We start from the raw sequence: 21,135 nt of genomic DNA on the forward strand, positions 1-21,135 counted from the left end.
TTCCAGAATATAACCATCAAATTCTTAAATATCTCATGCAGACTTACCTTCTGGGAATGGATATCACAGATGAGTTGAATGACTACCTCCATGCTGAATTCTCTGAACACTTCATGCCTCATCAACATCAGCCTACGTCTCATTCTACAATGACTTTGTCAAATAGGAAGCAGAGGAAGAGGGCCTATGCAGTTATGCAGGCCCTCTTTAAAAAGAATAGAGGGCAATGTGCCAAAACCATCCTTGATGGTGCTTCCCTCCACCTTTAGCAGACATGATGATTTTGTCAATTTCCGGAGTACATGATGTTACATGATAATTTTGTCAAATTCTGGAGTACACTCTTTTCTGCTCCACCTCCACACTTCCCTGATTATGATGACCAACCTACGATATTGAGGTCCATTCCTGCCCTTCAAATATACCAGCCTGTCCATCCAGGAGATTAAAGCAGCTCTTCCATCCAATTTCTCTGCCTCCGGACCTGATGACTTTCCTGCGTCTAGGCTTCGGAAGGTGCCATTGAAGATTCTTCAAGATTTAGTGGACATTCTCCTTTCCAGTAAAGTAATACCACCATACTTACGTGCTTCAAGAACTATCTTCATTCCAAAGAAAGAAACTTCAAGCTGTGCATCAGACTTTAGACCTATTACCATCTCCCCTGTGTTACTTAGACTATCAAAAAATATTAGTTAAACGACTTCAGCAACATATACAGCATGATTATAGACAGAGAGCTTTTGTCCCTTTGGACGGCTGTGCCGAGAATATATATATCTTCTTTCTTTTCTCTGATTCCCGATGCCACCTTAAGCCTATATATGACATCGCTGGACCTCCAAAAGGCCTTTGATAGCGTCTCCCTTCCTGCTCTCCTTCGAGCGCTGTCTATTGCTGTATGTCCAGAACCCTTTCTTTCCTATGTTATGGAGCTATACTTGGGTAGCTCCATCACTATCACTACTGGGTCCCGTGCAACTTCTTTTCCCGCAGTGCAGGGTGTTTGCCAGGTGATTAACTGCATCGTAGATGAGTTTCTTCATTCTCTTCCTAGCCATATAGGCTACACTCTAGGCGCTTCTTCCTTTAATGCTATGGCCTTTGCGGACGATCTTATTCTTGTAGCCTCTACTAAGATAGGCTTGCAGGAACTCCTTGACCGGGCAGTTGACTTCTTCTCTGTTCGAGGCCTTTCTATTAATGTAGAGAAGTCCTGCTTTTTAGCTCTTGTCCCCCTCTGGTCGTGACAAGAAGCTTAAGGTTATATAGAGTATAGAGTTTTCCCTGCACAGGAGGCCATTGCATGCTTTGACCATCCTGGAAGAGTGGAGATACCTTGGTATCATGTTCACCCCCAAGGGAAGGTCTTCTGTCCCTTCTATCCTAGAAGCTGGGATCTCTTCTTTGAGGAAAGCTCCTCTCAAGCCCCAGCAAAGACTGTTTCTCCTTTCCCACTATCTCCTACCTCGCTTTTACCACAAGTTGGTGCTTGGTAGGACATATATCTTGGTACTGTCCCGAATGGACAGGGCTATCTGTTCAGCCACGAGATCATGGCTCTGACTGCCGCCTGACACTCCTACTGCATATTTCCATGCGAGGGTGAAGGATGGTGTACTTGGGGTTCCATCACTTAGATGACTGATCCCACGTCTACCGCTGTCAAAAATCGTGCAGTTAGAACTATCTTCTTCCCCCATCTGCAGAGAGGCTTTATATAGCCCATTAATACAAGAAGACTTTAGGCAGGCTAAAGGCTGGTCCCATTATCAAGGTACTTTAATCGAGTCAGCAATCACAGAAAACAAGAGATGGGCATCTCTGCGCTGTTCTGTAGATGGTGTTCCTTTAAAAGAGTTCATATCTGGTGTCTCCCCAGCATGATTGGGTAAGGGATGGCACCAGACTCCTCCCTGGGTTCGAGTATATTGACCTTATCAGGACGAGGATCAATGCCCTACCTAGTCGAGCTCGCACAGCTCGATGGGGTAGTGAAGACTCCAACTGTAGGGCTGGCTGCCACTACAGTGAGACATTGTCTCATATAGCCCAGTGTTGCTTCCGTACCCATGGGGTCTGCATGAGGAGGCATAATGCCATGGTCTCCATTCTGAACAACCGCTTTAAGAACAAAGGTTGGGAGACTGTGGTGGAATCACATTATAGGACCTCCACAGGTTTGCGTAAGCCAGCTTAGTGATTAAAAGAGATGGTGGCATTTGGATAGTTGATGCCCAGGTGGTGGGAACAGGGTGCCCACTAGCCGATAGCCATAATAATAAAGTAAATGATTATAAAAATAACCGAGATCTAGTTAGTAAGATATGGGAGGAGCATGGGGCAACTCCAAGGTTTACCAGTGCCACCATCTCTTTACATGGCGTATGGAGTGTAGATAGTTATAAGGACTTAAAACAGCTTGGGCTTACACAGAAAGATATAAAAGTTCTTTCCTTGAGGTCCCTACAGGGCACACTGGTGGCATGCCGTTGCCACCAGAGAATGACTACAATGATAACTAGAACAGGCATAGGGTAAAACACTTGTAAAGGCTTAATGACATTGGGAACGATTTGACAGGAGACTTCAAACTATTTGTTGATAATGCTGAGATAGGATGGGTAATCAAGAATACAGCTGATAAGCAAGAATTGTGGGCTATCAGTTCAATGTTAGTAAATGTAAAGTCACATTTTGGTGTGATTAGATATCCAATGTCATATTGTATTCATGGGATTATGTTAGAAGAAACTGATGAGGCTAGGGATTAGTGGATGGAAAGTTGAAATTCAAGGGCCGTAAAGCAAGGATTGCAAACACAACTCAGCAGATAATTGGAATTTCGAAATGAACCTTCACATGTAAAGATAAGGAAGTTCTTTTGCTTCTTTACAAAGCCTTGATAACACATTACTTGGACTATTGTGCATAGGTCATGTTTGCATTGTGATTCTGATACAGTGGAGAGAAATGCAATGGAGAATGTTAAAAATGATATTGCAATATGATTGGAATGGACTGCAATTATAGGTGAGTGCACATAATCTGAATGAATTCAAGACTATGTATGACTGCTAGTGTGGGTAATATAGGATCTCCCTCAATGAGTGGTTGACTGCCTGGAGGTATCTCTTAATAATAATAATAATTGAGTTATATGTCAGCAGTTAGAATTTGAAGGAGGTACAAGAAAATGGTTTGATGTAAACTGAGATATAAAACAGAGGTGCTCAGTATCTCCACTGTACTATTCTGTATTGAGTACATTATGAAGAAAAGTAATGTTAAAACTGAAATTAGTACTGGTGATATTAATTAATATCTTCTCTTTACTTCATGCAGTAATGTTATGCTCTTAAATAAATCCAGTACAAGCCTGCAGGATAAGTTCCTCCTCTCTGTTCAAAATAGCCTAACTCGTATAAGAATGGTCATAGAAAAAGAAGAAATGTTATACAACCATGGTTACAAACTTTGATGTACCCAGAAGTTTATAAAATCTATAACCAAGGTGCCTTGTTGCTTAAAATCATGAGTCATATTTTCAATGTTTTTAATTTGGTGTTTTTCGAGGATATCAGTGGATTTTTCATGTTTGAATTTTTTATAATATGTTTTTTTTGTAATTTTGTTTTATCTTTTCTTTTCTGAATATCATTTAATTTGAATAACTATTGTAACAAATTTGCTATGAGACGCAAAAAAACAAACAAACTGAAAATAGGCAAGTGAAAGCATTCACCTATATCCTGAATGAGGGGTCTGTAAAAGAAGTGAAAACATTTCAGCTATATAGGTACACTCTTTAGTGAAGATGGCAAATTGAACATGAAAATTGACATTAGAATAAGTGAAAATGTTATAGTGGGAAACTCGCTTGAATAACTTTTTTTTTTTAATGGGAAAAAAGAGCAAAATCAGCCAAAATACAAAAGTAACATGACAGTGTTCAAGCCATTTTTAATTTATGGATATTAGTATTGGGTTAAAAATAAAGCAGTTGATTCAAAAAAATAAAAACTGTGATCACAAATGTGAAGGTTTTGAGAACAATTAGGAGAATGATACAGATGGTATCTATAGTACAATCATGTTAAAACGAAGACTATTCTTCGTTTGTCTGATCTTGCATTTCAGTCTTCCAAGATAGTTTTGCTAACCTATTTCCTCCATTCTGTTTTTGTGATACAACCTGATATTAGTCCTACCACATTACAGAATGCTAACAATGTCAAGTTCATAATATCTTCGTGCAAAACTTCGTGATGCACTCTGGATATTTCTTGTATCAAAACAAATACTACAACCGAGTAGAAGGAATGGCTATGGGAAGTCCAATTTCACCTACTCTAGCCAACTTTTATTTGGAGCATCTAGAAAACATCCTTTTTTCATCTATATATCCTCAACCTTCTTCCTTTTGGGTCAGATATATAGATGACATTTTTTCAATGTGGCCTCACAACAGAGGTTCCTTACCTTCCTTTTTAGCCAAAATCAATTCGTTACACCCTCGTATCAAGTTGACCGTGGAGATTGAAAAAGACAACAGGTTATCCTTTTTATACATCCGTCTCATCTGCTCACCTTCAGGTATTCTCCCAACAACAGTTTACAGAAAACCCACTTTTACTGGACGTTACATTCTCAAACAATCTGCTCATCATCCTTATCAAAAAACAGGAATCATAAAATGTTTAATTCAATGAGCTAGAACTAATTGCTCAACTCCCCATAAATTACAGAAAGAACTTTCCACTATCAAACCTTACATGAAATTAAATGGCTTCTCCAAAAAGCCTACACTACATCTGTTCGATTCCTACAATCCAATCCAGAACAACAAGAATCAATACGTCGAGTTCCAATTCCATATATTTCCAGAATTTCAGAACCAATTTCAAGAAATATGATTTAATAGCCACTTTTATCCCTATTAATAAATTATCCAGCCACTTCCCCTCTTCTAAAGATAAACACTCAACTATGTTGCTGCCTGGTGTATATCAAGTTCCGTGTAACTGCAATCTGTCGTACTTTTGACAAACCGGATGCTCTATAGAAAAAAGAATACAAGAACATCAATTGTACATTCTTCACAACAAATAAGATGTCTGAATTGGCGCAACACGGGATAGAGACAAGCCACAACATTCTCTGGTCCGGGACTCGCCTTCTACACAGATGTCACTATAAATTCAAATACCTATTCAAAGAGAGTGCTGAGGCCTTACTTTAATGCCCTAACTTGAATCGAAATGATTGCCTATCCTTGTCAAAAATATGGGAAAGTTTAATCTGGATAACACAGTAAGTTGTTTTTCAATTGAGACCTTCTAATTCTTACATTAGTCGAATGTTATATTTAATTGAATTTATAAATTAAGATTGTTGTATGAAATTGTGAATTGATACCTATAATTTATTCATCACTCTGATGAAATTTACCTCTCTTTAGTGCTTAGCAATGTAACATCATGCTGCTCGTTCTACTTTTGAATGATCAATTGTTTGTATTCCACCTTGTAAAAACTGTTCCTATCAAGCCACTGATAATAGTCTGTTAATTTCAGACTGAAATATTTGGCAAATATTAAAATATTCTTGTGCTAACGTGTTGATAATTCTTAAAAACAAAGATATTATGTACTTGACATTGTTAGCATTCTGTAATGTGGTAGGACTAATATCAGTTGTATCACCAAAACAGAATGGTGAAATAGGTTAGCAAAGCTATCTTGGAAAACTGAAATGTAAGATCAGACAATATTGGAGTCCTGACAGATAATCCTAATCTGTAGGAAAATTGTCAATACGAAGTTAGTAATTATTTAAACATTTCATGTAGTAGTATTATCATAGTAGGAGGAATTTAATGATGATTCAAGAAATAGCAAGGCTTATAATGTAGCAAAACATTAAATTATGAAATTAATGTGAATACAAAAATGTATGGTGTCCCTTAAGGATCCAAACTTGGTGAGTGCGAAAAGACCTCCACATAGCCTTTCAAGGAATTCTGAAAACCAACTGGAGATTTTGAATTAATGTCCAGTTCCTCTTCCCCTCTTGAGGCGTCTTGTTAATAAGTATTCCTTTGCATATCTACTAATGAAGTGGATCAAGAGAAGTAAATTTGTTTAGAATTCAATTAAACAGATTGGTATAGAATACAAATTGTATTCTATATTGACTTAAACTAAAAGACAATAATGGTATAGTAAGATGAAATATGCTAAAGGAGGTGGGACCAGTAGAACTATACATTAGTGTTTATTTATTAAAACACAAAAATGTTACAAAAACAAGTGGAATTTTTCTAAATAAGAACCACAAGATGTTATATTCAGACAAAAATTATCAAGGAAATGAAAGAGTAGAATACCATTAGTATTAGACACTAAACAAGAAGATGATCCTTTTGAATGGTAAATGCCTACAAGTAGAGTGATGTTGGCAGTCATCGTGATGGGAATTAAACAATGAGGTTTTTTTTTTTATGCTTATAGTCCATAGAAGGTTCGGCTAAGGAAGAAATAGAGGACTTTTTCCCAGTCACTAGAAAAAAGGAAAAGTTAGGCCTAGTCAAAGATTTAAATAGCAGAGCAGTAAATGAACACTAGAAATATAGAAATTTTAACAAGTATTTAATAGAACTCATCACATAATAAAGATTATTAGACACACTTATTCACAAGTATAAATAATTTTTATTGTTGCAAATATGGACCAGTTAGTTTTTTTTTGAAATATTTGCAGTAATAAAAATTATTTATTCTTCTGAATATGTATATCTAATTATCTTTAATAGAAAATGATAAACAGAGCTTTAATGTTATGGAGGGAAAGAGAGAACCTATTGAATTATTTCGGTTTTGTGACCTCATTTTTATTAAAAAAGACTTTTTTAATACTAAACAAGTACTAAAAAACAAACCCGACAAGTTTCGTTAGTTGTCAGACTAGCATCTTCAGTGGTAAAGATAACTAATAGTTTAAAGCGCAAACTATAAGAAATTAAGAAAAAAAATTCATTTGTTGGTATTGTGAACATCAAAAAAGTTCGTTAAAAAACCAAATAACAGATCTATACAACTGGTAATACATGTTAGCTGGAAACAATGCTATTTGATGTCGTGTTCTGTGGTTCACTTTCACTCTGTCCGAGGTCTGAACTGGGTAAATTTTTGATAAACGCTGACCAAACTTGATTTAAAATCAAACCTTGATTTTTGTTGCATTGCTTAGGAATTTTGATCATATTTGCTGCTTCTTTGAATTTTCTTGTGAAACAGTTTTTATTAATGTAGGACATGTTTGTTCTGTCCCAGAGTACATCATGACCAGTAGAAGTTGTGTGAAATGCCAAACCAGACTTATGTTCTTTTTGTACATCCTTTTGATGTTCGCTCATGCAGATTTATCCCAATCTCCCCATCTTTCCTACGTAGTAGCTGCCACAGGAACAGTGAATATTGTAAACTCCTGATTTTTTCATTGGGTGATGTGGAGGTTTCGGAGGATGAAGAGATTTTGATATCTTTCAAGTGGTAGGAAAGTCACTTTTATGTTGTACTTATAGAGAAGTTTGGCTAATTTATCTGTGACATTCTTGATATAAGGAAGGGTGACTGTATTATTGAAGTCTTGTTTATTTAAGTTTCTTGTAGGTGCTGTATTGATGATTTTCTTAATTAATTTAGTTTTGAAATCATTCAGTTATAGGATCTGTGTTAGGTATTGTATTTCTTCTTTCCGCTTTTCTTCTGTACTGGGATGCTGTATGCTTTATCCCTTAAGGTTTTTATGAGGCCTATTTTTTGCTTGGGGTGGTGGTGGTGTGAGGTAGTATGAAGGAATCTTCCTGTGTTGGTTGGCTTTCTATAAATGGAGAACGATAATCTGTTTTTTCTTTCATTTATTTCTATAAGGATGTCTAGGAAAGGAAGTTTTTTATTTTCTTCTAGTTCCAGAGTAAATTTTATGTTAGGATGTAAGTTATTAAGATAGTCTTTAAATGCAGTCAGTTCTAGTGCTGTTCCTGGCCAAATGATGAAGATGTTGTACACATAACCGAGCCAAATTTTTGGTTTGATGTGTCAGTTTTGTAGAGCATTATTTTCAAAATTTTCCATGTAGAGGTTTGCTAGAGCTGGTGAGAGGGCTGAATCCATTGCTAGTCCTTCTTTTTGTTCCCAGAGTTTGTCTTGGTAAAGGAAGAACGTGTTTTTTATGCAATGTTCGTAGAGCTGTACAATGTCTGGTGGGAAGAGATTTTTTTAGGATGTTTACTGTTTCATTTCTTGGAATCTTTCTGAAAAGGCTGACCACATCTAAACTCGCTAATATGTCTCAAAGATTGATGTGTATATCTTTTACTTTCTCTATGAAGTCTGTGCTGTTCTTAATGAACGATGGTGTTTTTCCTATATGTGGTAAAATCAAGTTTGTAAGGTGCTTTTCCAGATTTAAGGTAGGAGAGTCCCTTCCATCTACTATCAGTCTTAGTGGTACATCTCGTTTATGAATTTTGGGAACTCCATATATTCTAGGAACTAGTGGGTGTTTTTGATTGTAAATTTCTTTTTAGTTCCTCAGACCAATTTGGTATATTCAAGAATGCAGTCACCCTTCCTTATATCAAGAATGTCACAGATATATTAGCCAAACTTCTCTACAAGTACAACATAAAAGTGACTTTCCTACCACTTGAAAAGATATCAAAATCTCTTCATCCTCCGAAACCTCCACATCGCCCAATGAAAAAACCAGGCATTTACAATATTCACTGTTCCTGTGGCAGCTGCTACATAGGCCAGATGGGAGATCAGGAGAAATCTGCATGAGCGAACATCAAAAGGACATACGAAAAAAGAGAGAACCCAAGTCTGGTTTGGCATTTCACACAACTTCTACTGGTCATGATGTACTCTGGGACAGAACAAGCATATCCTACATTGATAAAAACTGTTTCACAAGAAAATTCAAAGAGGCAACAAATATGATCAAAATTCCCATGCAATGCAACAATAATCAAGGTTTGATTTTAAATCAGGTTTGGTCAGTGTTTATCAAACATTTACCCAGTTCAGACCTCAGACAGAGTGAAAGTGAACCACAGAATGTGACATCAAATAGCATTGTTTCCAGCTAACATGTATTAACGGTTATATAGATCTGTTATTCGGTTTTTTAACGAAATTTTTTGATATTCATAATACCAACAAATGAACTTGTTTTTTTTCGTAATTTCTTATAGTTTGTGCTTTAAATTGTTAGTTATCTTTACTCCTGAAGATGTTAGTCTGACGACTAACGAAACGGGTTTGTTTTTTAGTACTTGCGTAGTTTTAAAAAACAGTCTTTTTTAATAAAAATGTGGTCACAAAACCCAAATAATTCAATTGAACTTCTTAACCACAGAAACCTCCGCATGATTAGAGAGAGAGTACCTTTTGATCAGAACGGTTGCAACTTATGATTGCAACTGTTTTTTAATTAAAAATTAAAATGAATATTTTATGAAGTGACATATATATTGCATGCTTTTGCTTTACTTTTTGGCAATAATCTTTGAAATGGAGATTGCATATGGTGATTTTTTAAATTTAAAAATGAAATATGAATAAAGGAATGAAAAAGCATAAAAATAACAGGATACTGTTAAAAGATAAGACTAAATTTGGTAATGAATGATGTGATATTATTAGTAAAAACACTATAAAACTTGTAAATTTAAAAGTGAAAAATATTAAAATATTAAAAACTAGAACTTAAAAACTGCAAAAGATAAAAAAAAAAAAAAGGAATGTAAAGGCCTTGAAAGTAAAACATAAAAATATACAAATAAATGAAGATTAAATCAGTTTATGGGGTGGAGCAAACTTACTCCACTTACCTATCACTAACTTTTCCTTTCTACTGATAGTGTGGAGTAAGCTTACTTTACCCTGTAAATTGATGTGGGCAAGCATATGTTGATTCCTGATAATGAATATATTTGTTGCCGTATGCCAAAACTTTCAGTTTCATCAGTGATTCACTTTATGTTATTTATACTGCATATAGAAGAGATTAGATTTTGTATTTTGGTCATCAAGACCAACACAATATATTAATGATACTATAAAATTTTTAATGTGGCATTGCAGTTTTTGTAAAATGGGAAGAATTGTTATCATTTAATGTGTGTAATTCATTAAGTATTAGTGAGCATAAACATAGATCAAAATATGAAATAAAACAGTAAAAATAAAATATGAAATTAAAAAATATATTTTTTTTTATTGTCTAAATGTTGATTTAATTTTTTGTAGTTTGCTGTTGTTGGTGGACATATTAGCCATTATTTGTTAGAGAAATCACGTATCTGTGGTCAGAGTTCAGGAGAGCGAAATTATCATATATTTTATCAACTCTGTGCTGGTTCTCCAGAACAGTTACGACAGCAATTGAAATTAAGTAGCCCAGATGCTTTCCAGGTATATTCATAATTCTTTATATATATTATGAATTTTGTTTAAAAATCTTATCAACTGTATCCCGATCGTCATATGGTATAATTCATTTGCACACACACACACACACACACACACACACACACTGCTTGGAAAGAAGTCAACGGTCACCTTAGTGTGAGGAACAAACAGCTAGGAGCCCACCTTAATAAGATGTAGGACTTCTATTTGCTCTGATGACTGCAGCAGTCCTATGGGGCATACTTTCCACAAGCATATGATAGTAATCAATGGGAATTTTGGACCATTCTTCTGTAGGCTTGTAATGAGGTCCTGGACTGTTGTAGAATGGACATCACTTGACCTCACCTCAGTTACAGCAGCAGCTTTATGACATTGTGCATTGTCTTGATGGAGACAATGGTCTGTTCCATAGAAATGCCACAAAGTAAGAGGCATTGTATTGTCCAGAATGTTCAGATATCTCTAGGAGTTTAGTATTTGGAAAGAAGTCAATGAACACCCCCTATGGGCAAGGATGACTTCTTGTCACTGCAACTGTGTCCAGGTGAAATGGCTACGAGAAGGAAACTGGCAGACTTTGAAAGAGGAATTGTGATAGGATGCCATGTTGCAGGCCTATTCTGTTCAGCAAATTAATGACAAATTGGGCCATTCCATGTGAACAGTCAGTGATACATTACTGAGATGGAAGCATAAGGAGTCAACTGCAAGTGCTATATGCAGTGGAAGACCCACCACATCAACCAGATGTGACCGTAGGGTGTTACAAAAGATAACAAGTAAAAACTGCCCTTTATCAACTGGCCCATTGAATGTGGAGTTCCAGGAGAATTATACCATATGGTATAATTCTCTATTTCTATGTGTTGTTAATATCCTCTTCAAAATTACTGTAACCTGTTGTGTTCTCACAGTTCCCTCAGCATTGCCCCGAAATTTTAGGTTCTTATGTACTATAATTTCCAGATCTTCTGCACCACTTTTAATGTATATCTTCCCTAGTTGTATATACTGCATCCTATTCTTATCCTCTAAATTTCAAAACCTTACACATACAATTCTTAACTGACACTTCCCATACAGCCAGTTCATTCATATCCTCTTGTAAAGCCACAATATTTGCTGTGCTCCTTGTGGCTCCCCAAGTTTGCATCTTTAAACCACTGTTTATATTATTATTATTGTTTGTAATCAGCTGTTCCAGTTATTTAAAAAAAAAAAAAAAAAGCTGTCAGCTGTGTATATTTTTTTTATTTATCCCTGTAAAGAAATTTTTTTTTAATCATCTCTGTAAATTAGTTTTTATACTCAGAGTGTTTATTAATTATACAAGGGTTCAATTCCAATTGGTGCAATGACTTTTATGTATTTCTTTTAGAATCCAAAAAAAATCACTGACTCAAGACCAAATAAAAAAATATATTCATTTAATGAAACTAAAACATTATATATATTTAAATAAAATTACATAAATAATTACAAAAATAACTGGGTCCAAGGCCTTCTAAAATAAATGTACACTTTAAAGATTTTCTTATCCAAAAATATTAAAATCATTCATTCTCTGACTCATTATATTATTGGATTATTTGACACATACTTAATCATGTCTACCAGACTAAACACCTTGTATTCACAACAGCGAAAATGTTCATCAGAGTCAGTTTCCTTTTTAGGCCATTTCTGAAAATAAAATTTTCTTCTTCTTTTCCATGGGATCCTTTTTTATCTCCCTTATGTAGCATACAGTATTATGCCTACTGTCTCACTGAAGTATAAATATTCTTACCTCTGTTCTATTTGATGCACAATTGACTCATTTTTGTACCAGAGAAAGAAGTTTCTCTATTACTTCATAAACAACATATCCAAGTTGAGCTCTTCATGTTAAGCACTTTCACAGTTTCAAATTTCACCAATTGCTTTTTCCATAGTAATCCAATGTCCTTAAGACAGAGATGAAACTTTCCTGGAACATCCAGTTATTAGAACGTCAACTGCAATATCTTCTTTTATTTATTTCTGTCTCACTTGTTGACAGTCTCAACTCCTCCAGTTTAAAGACTCACAGTTCTACGATTCATTCCTTTTCAGACTCTGCTATTAATATTCTCCCGACTGAAACTTAAAAACCTTCCTAACAACAAAATTTTCCTGTTCCCAAATTTCTATTAGCTCTCTACTTGTTTTCCTTGTTACTCCAATACTGAATGCTCTCTGTCAGCTGTCAATCACCCATCAAACTCCTCAGCGAGCATGTGCACTATGTAAATGGCGAGAAGTTAGGTATAATGGCTGACAACATGTTGTCTTTAGCGTAATGTCTTTACAAACCACAACAAATATCTCAACACTTAACAAATTTTTGAATTACATTAAAAAAGACCAAAATTATTACAAACTATAAAACCTAGTAAGTACATCAAAATTTCAAATGCTTTACATTTCATTTTGACAATAATAATATCAATAACAGGCACATTGCAAGTGCCAATATATGTGTTACAAAACCAAAACTAATGATATATTAAAATAGAGAAACGATTGTAAAAAGATTCATAAATGTAAATTATGATTATTTTTACAACTGCATATCCCAACCTCTCCACATAGAGGAAATAAAAAAGAGAAATTTCTGTACCAGTTGTCCCAGGTATGATTTATGCAAGCAAACTTGAGAAGAGGCCAAGAAAAAAGTGTAGAAGAGAAACTTAGAGAACAAGCTGGGTTCAGGCCAAATAGAGATTATGAAGATCAAATTTTCACTTTACAGCAAATAAATGAAAAATCATGGAATTCTAGTGAAGGTCTATACTGTGCTCAGATAAAAGCTTTTCAAAATTATGTAGTTATATGGGAACATTATACAGGGCAATATATAGTCTACGTTTAAGTTGTTAGTCAACATTTAGAATTAAAGGAAATACAGAAAGTTGGTTTGATGTAAAATCGTTTGTAAGAAAAGGATGCACATTATTTCCACTCTTATTCAGTGGCATTAAATCTGATTTTAGAATTGAAGATATCAAACTTAGCTCTTTGCTTTATGCAAATGATGTACTCTTAAACACTTGCACTGTAAGTCTCCAGGATGCTCGAACTAAATTTGAATAATAGTTGTAACAAATTTGGAATGAAAATTAGCAATAAAAAGACCTAAATTATGAAAATATGATGGAATATGGAAAATGTCACTACATTCTCAATGGAAAACCTATAGAGCAAGAAAATATTTCAGCTATTTAGGACTCTTTAGAAAAATTCAGCTATATTCTGAATGGAGAACATATAGAACAAGTAAAATATTTCGGCTATTTATGTGGTAACTGCAGTATATGAAAGCAAGATGAGATGGGCAGGTCACATAGCCAGACTCAAGGATAACGGATGGACATATAGAACACTCAACTGGCAACCAAGAATAAAGAGAAAACCAGGAAGACCACCTACAAGATGGGAAGATCCACTAGTGAAATCTATGGGTATAACATGGGAGAGAGAGGATCGAGATCGTTGGAGGCATCTTTGCTACCTGCACTTATGGAGAAATCCTTAGTGAAACACAGGTCCATCAAGGTAATCAAGACAGAGTGTTAAGTAAAGATGGCAAATTAAATTTGGAAGTAAACAACAGAATACCGTATTCTATGTTGGGGAACCAGTTGGATAAATTTATATGCAATAAGGAAGAAATTAGTTAAAATACTAAACTATCAGTACATAAGACAGTATTCAAACCATGTTAAGTTGTGGATCTGAGAGTTGACTTAGAAATAAAGCACTTGATCAAAGATTAATGACCACAAACGAGAGTTCTGAGAAGAATTAGGGGCCCAAACAAATGGCATCAAAGGCAGAATCATATTAAAAATGAGGATTTTAGGAAGGAACTTGATATTGTTTGCATTCAGGAATGTCTGAGCAGAGTTAATCTAAGGTGGCATGGTCACTTAAACAGAATGGGAGAAGAAAGGTTAGCAAAACAGATGTTTGATACCAAGATGACTGGAAAGAGACCCAGAGGAAGACCAAGGTTTATGTGGATTGATTAAGTGAGAAGTGCCGTAGAAGAACAGAATTTTAAATTCAAAAATATTGGAGTTCCAAGAGATAGACTAATTTGGAGGAAACTTGTTGATGGGGGATTAATAATAATATTAATTTAATCATGTAGTATTGTCACAGTAGCCTGTACACTCATTGAGGGTACTCAGGAAATTGATGATGAATTCTTTCCTTATACAGTATGAGGCAAACAAAACAGTACTGAATAACTACAACAATATGTTAAGGAGTAAACAGGCTTATTAACAAAGAAATATATGTTACATATGATGATATATACATCCAAAACTATCTGGGGGAATCATGGTCTGATAAAACATTAACAATTAATTAATTGCTCCTTTCAAGCATGTAGATTACATGCTCAAAATGAGCACTTTTGTTTTTTAAGACAGGTTTCGGGCACATGAAGGTTCTCTGTCATCTTGGAGAACAAGAGTTGGGACATCTGCTGGACATATTGTTTAATTTTATTCCTTTGTTAATCAAGGTTTGAAGGCAGGTCATGGTGGAATACCCATTCCTGCAACATACCCCAAATGAAGGCAAATTAGGAGAATGTGAAGGGTACAGGAATTCTGTGAACCTCAAAATGGGCTTTCTGGGTAAGTGTTCTGATAAATAGGCTCTAGAACCATGTGGAGTGTGACAGGATTCTCTGTCCTGTTGGAATACCTGTGCATGAAATGGAATGTTTTTTGCACAACAACACATTGCCAATGTAGCATTCGCTATTCAAAGTCACAGTTACACCACCACCCTCTTCAATGAAGTAGAGCCCAATTTTGCCATGGAAGGAAACCACACACACCATGTGGTGACCTTGCTGGGAAGAGGTTTCTCTTAGACAAATTCAGGCCTCAAGAAACCTGTAGATTTGTCTGTTTACATGACTGCTTCAATGGAAATGCACTTCGTCCAAAAACTAGACATTATGGAGGATGGAGGGGGATCTTCATAGACATGGACCAGCACACATGCACAGTATTTCTGCCATGCAACGTAATCTGTTGCTGTTAAACAGTGACCCACCTAATCTGTGAGAAGGCATCCAGCTCCTTAAGGATTCTCTGTATGCCTCAGTATCCTCAGTTTTACTGCTGTTCAGTGTTGACTGCATTTTGGAGACTGTAACACTTGCTCCAGCACATGCTTGTGATTCTCATTTGTGTTAACAGTTCGTAGTCTCCCTGAATGTCTTTTGTATTGCAGCAGAACACTTCTGGTATGTCAGAACTACTTGATTAAAGCAATGATGACACTATTGTTGGGGTATGCTTACAGAAACGATGAACAAATTGTTCACAAACATGTCATAGCTTGGACCATTTGCTCTACCAATTTCGTATGAACAAAAATAATGCTCAACAATAAACACCTTTTCTTCCAACACTAACACCACCTATACAGCTAAATACATGTGCTCTTCTATTAATGTGCATGCAGTGAAACAGCATATCATAGCGCATGTGCTGAAGGGGGGGGGGGTTGAAGTTGAGTACTGTTTTTTTGCATCGTACTGTATTTAAATTGAAATTAAAAATTACAGCAGTGAACCATTCCGGGCAGAACGGGGAGGGGTGTAAGACAGGGATGCATCTTGTCCCCTCTTCTTTTTAATTGTTTTCTGGAATATGTCATAGATGAAGCTCTTTATGAATATGACATTGGAATAGTAGTTGGCAGACTAAGAATAAATAACTTACGTTTCGCTGACGATATCGATCTTCTGGCAGAAAGTGAAGAAGAATTACAAGAGATAACCAGCCGTGTTTTCGGAACATTAAAAAAATATGGATTATACATAAACCTACAAAAAACAAAAACAATGATAACCTCAAAATCAGACATTGAATTCTTAAAAACACAAATTGGCAATAAGCAAATTGAGAGTGTAAAGAAGTTCACTTATCTAGGAAGCACATTGAGTCAAGATGGTCGTTCAAAAACCGACATTAAATACGGAATTGCTAAGGCAACTGTGGCCCTACAGAAGTTAAAACCATTGTGGGGAGATAACAGATTAGCAATCACAACCAGACTAAGCCTAATTGACACCTTGGTGAATTCTGTCCTTTTGTATGGTTGTGAGGCCTGGACTTTATTGAAGGAAGATGAGAGGAGACTCCTGTCTTTCGAAATGAAAACTTATAGAAGACTTGAGAATTCCCTATACCGCTCACGAAACCAATGAAAATGTCCGAAAACTGATTGACTCAATAGATAGGAGAAAAAGGGAAAATATTCTGCCAGTCATCAGAAGAAGACAGATGAAATGGTTCGGACATGTGGAGAGGGCTAATGGCATTCCAAAGCAAACCCTAGAAGGAATCGTTCTGGGATCAAGGGTTAGGGAACGACCTTGATTAAAATGGACTGATAACATCAAAAAATGGAGAAATTCCTCCCTTTCTCAACTGACATCAAGAACAAGAGACCTGAGACGACTGGAGGAGGCTAGCAAAGAGTATCACCTACCAGCCACAAATGACCCAACGGTTCATTTAGGACTATGGGAGAAGACTGTATTTAAAGATCACATTTTTTTTTTATGTTGTTCCTGCCTGCAAAAGGTTACTTGCAAATCTGTAGTACATTTTGTATTATGGGTGGGCTAAGGATTTTTTGATTTTTTTTTTTTCTATTTTATATATGTTTTTGTATTTTTAATTTATATTTTACATAGTCTGAAAACTGTGCTCTAGAGATGAAACATGAAACTTTTTCAAGCCTTCAATAAGTAAGGTAGTTGGAATTAAAAATATGCCCCACCTAAAGACAATCACAAATATCCATGCCTACAGTGGAATTCGAACCTACAGCTTGTTGGTTGAAGAGCAGCTACACTAACCACTTGGCCAACCAGGCTGACAATTTAATTGATTAATTGTTCTGTTAATAGCATGAATATAAGAAAAATGTTAAGGATGACTATCAGTAACACTATTCATCTTTTGAAATAATAATGTTTCCAATAGATGATGCTTATTTCAAAGGGTAAATTATATTTTCCCTGTTAACATAAAACTGCAAGATTTAAAAATAAATAAATAACTAGCATCTTAAAAAGGGACTATTTTCAAAATTCAGAATGGTTAGTCATCTTACCGATAATGTAAAAACATTATGTGAAGGGCCACTAGATTGGTTTTATTGAGGTCTCATCAATAGGAACCAGACACCCAGTTTAAATCAGTGCACTTGTGATATATTTTCCATACAAGTAGTAAAATGATATATCACCATATTACTAAAAACTATGGATCAGAGATACTTACAGAAAGTTTTACTGCTGAGTTACAAGTATATTATACTTGACAAGATGCTTCTTGTGCAAACTTTGCATGCACTTTGGTAAAATGTATTCTGATCACTGCGTAAGCCTGAAAGAAAAGAATTAATTAAAATGATTGGCAGGATCTCTGGAAACTGTTAGAAAATCTACTGAAGCATCATCCATAGGGATAATACTAATTATACTAACACCTCTTAAAATACCAAGTTATTGTAGAATCATAACATAATGGAATCTTCTTGATATTCCAGTTCAGGAGATTTATTCAAGATTTGGGCTTAAGACCAAGGAATGAAAAAAGTCATGGCATGTCTTATTGTGAGGATGATAATCTGGTCCCGACCAGTATATGAGCTTCAAGTTCAATAAAATCAAGATATTCCAACGAAGCTCTGAATCCCTAATCCACTTAGATGCTTAAAATATAGGAATGGAGACATACTAAAACTGCCTGCCTGTTGTTTCTGATGTGTGTACCCAGTGGCAGTAATGAGCAGTAATAATCTTGCTCTGCTTAAATACATAAACAGCAAGGAAAAACATCCAACCTACTCACAAAGTATGCCAGAGGTATAAGGATGAAAAAATAAAAGATACAAAACATCAAGACTGAATAGATGTATCGTATCACGAAACTAAAAACTTTGAAAGAAAAGAAAACCATAATCCCATCACGAAATTATTTTATGCTTAGAAGGTGAAAAGTAAAGAAAATTTTGAAAGGGATGCTCTCTCTCTCTCTCTCTCTCTCTCTCTCTCTCTCACACACACACACACACACACACACACACACACAAAGGTTGCTTAAGGGGGGGGTCATAGCTGGATTAACTGGAGGAAACTTCCACATAATTGATGTTACTGAAACTAAGATAGATGAGATGCTGATAAATAATTACAGTAAAATGTTTCTGGTAGTAATGTTTGAGAACTGAAGAAATAGCTGTAGTAATCACCACCAAACATGAAGATAAACTTCTTGAATGACAAGCAGTTTTCAGTAGGGTAGGCAAATTTCAAAATGGGCAATAGGGTAATTGCCTATGGTCTCACCAGAAACTGTGGAAGAAGTAAAGGAGTTTTTCAAATCATAGGAGAGGAGGACATCTGACATAAAGGAACGGTAGCCTATTGGAGATCTGAATACCAAACAAAAATGCTTCGGAAAAATTTAGAGAAAAGGGCAAAGCTAATAGTACACTGGAGTTCAGGACGTTGCCTAGTCATTACTAATACTACGTTCCAACATAAATATGTATATAAATTCACATTGAGAGACTGTGCAATAAACAAATCTCATTGACTGTTATTTATGGACACTAATATCTTCAAACTTGTCCAGGTAAATAGTGACCTTCCATCCAGGCCACTAATGTACTGTAGGTTGATTAACCAACCTCTAAAGCAGTGCTTCCCAAACTGTGGGTCGTGGCCTCCCTTGGGGGCCGTACGTTTTGTTGAGGGGGGGGGCTCATGAAATAATGAAAACAAACTTATTTAATTTTTATTATTTATTTCTTTTTTGTTCTTTTTTATATTTTAACGGAAAAAATCACACATTGATGTTGGTTCACAAATTTTGCTTCTTGCGTATTTCAGCGATTAATGAATATTAGTAAATGTATGCTTTTTCATATAAGTTTCATTTCAAAGGTATTGATAAGAAACACAATAAAGATTACAAATGCCAAATCTTTATGTTTAGGCAAAATAAAATAAACTACATATTTTAATCGTCATCAGTGTCTTCAAAAATAACATTTCGTAGATGTTCTTTATTATGAGTGACCAGACCTCATCATCACTTGAAACCTCTTGGACATCATTTCTATAATTCTCATTTCATACTTCGGCTGGTTTAGTTATCAAGAAGTTAGTAATAAGACCTTGCTTACCACTATTTTTTATTAAGTTCATAGTATGGAGCTAAATAACTCTCTAATTGTCTCATGAATTTTCCGGAGCGCTCCATTGAGGGATCATTATTCGTAAAATAACTTCCTAACTTTCTTGTCAAATCCACTTCTTCTGCCAATTTCTTTAAACTGAATTCTTTAACAGATTTATCACAATCATTTGGTTTGACATCATTTATTAATTATACCAGTTCCTCCTCGTTTAAATCTGTTTGCCCATCAATTAATTCACTAATTTAATTTTCAACCAGGGGTGCTTAAGGGTGAAAGTAGTATAACTGAGAGGAGACCTCCACATTGCCTTTAAAGGAATTCGAAGAACTGACCAGAGCTTCTGACCTAATGTCCAATCCTCACCTTCTCGTGGTGCACCCTGTTGGGTATCTAACTGGATACTGAACGAACGAGGATGGGCTGGCAATTTGGAATTTAGCCGAACAAATTGTATTCTTATTGGTTAAACCAAAATAGAAATGATGGTACAACAGTTTTTTGTGCCTAAATTGCAAGATATGGATGTGGACGACATGTGGTTTCAACAAGACTGTGTCACATGCCATACAGCCTGAGAAACACTTCAATTACTGCATGAGTCATTTCCTGGTCGTGTAATTTCCTGTTTTGGTGATCAGAATTGGCCGCCCAGATCATGTAACTTAACATCGTTGGACTTTTTTCTTTGGGGTTTTTTGAAGTCTAAGATTTATGCCAACAATCCCATGACCACATACGCCTTGAAGGAGGAAATTGAGTGCTGTATCAACAAAATTCAGCCACATTTATGCAAAACGGTCATGGAAAATTTCGACAAAACAGTGCATATGTGCCAGCAAAGCCGTGGAGGCCATTTACCCGATATGCTATTCCATGCATAACTCTATACTGTATAATTTATGAATCAATAAGAAATTACAATTTTTAATTAAAAACCTGTGTTTTCTATCAAAATTACTTCTTGCGTGAATTTTGGGACACCCTGTAAAAAGGGAAATAAAACTGAATGTGAGAATTAGAGAGGTATTTTCCTCTGGCAAGATCTATGCAAGTATACTTGAGAAACTGGTTGAGAAGAATTGTGGAAGAAAAGCTTGGTGAAGAGTGTCTTACTGTCTTAATGACTCCATATTGTTGCGAGGAGGGATGGTGGGATTGTTGGTGAATGTATCTGCCCTGTATGGGTGGGTTTTCTATAGACTGAGAAAACCAAGGTTCCATCAGGCTGGTGGGTGACTAGTGTGTCTAAGAAAGGAAGGCAGTTGTTTTTTTCTTCTTCCAGGGTGAATTTGATTCTGGGGTGTTGGTTGTTTAAATGTGTTGGGAAGGAGAAGAGTGCATCGGAGCTATGTGGCAAAATAGCGAACACATCATCAACATA

At 35.6% G+C, this 21,135-nt stretch overlaps 1 protein-coding gene across 1 annotated transcript in view; it reads left to right on the plus strand.

Moving 5' to 3' along the window:
• jar (Myosin heavy chain 95F jaguar) overlaps positions 1 to 21,135 on the plus strand; it is a 517,008-nt gene that overhangs the window by 92,848 nt on the left and 403,025 nt on the right. The window contains exons 7-8 of the mRNA XM_090395608.1: positions 10,320 to 10,484; positions 15,052 to 15,154. Of these exons, the coding sequence (XP_090251734.1) occupies positions 10,320 to 10,484; positions 15,052 to 15,154 (268 nt within the window). The remainder of the gene's footprint in view (positions 1 to 10,319; positions 10,485 to 15,051; positions 15,155 to 21,135) is intronic.

This window comes from Typopeltis vanoorti, chromosome 7 (assembly GCF_054136105.1).
Source record: "Typopeltis vanoorti isolate ZY-2024b chromosome 7, IOZ_Tvanoo_1.0, whole genome shotgun sequence".
Taxonomy (NCBI): Eukaryota; Metazoa; Arthropoda; class Arachnida; order Uropygi; family Thelyphonidae; genus Typopeltis; species Typopeltis vanoorti.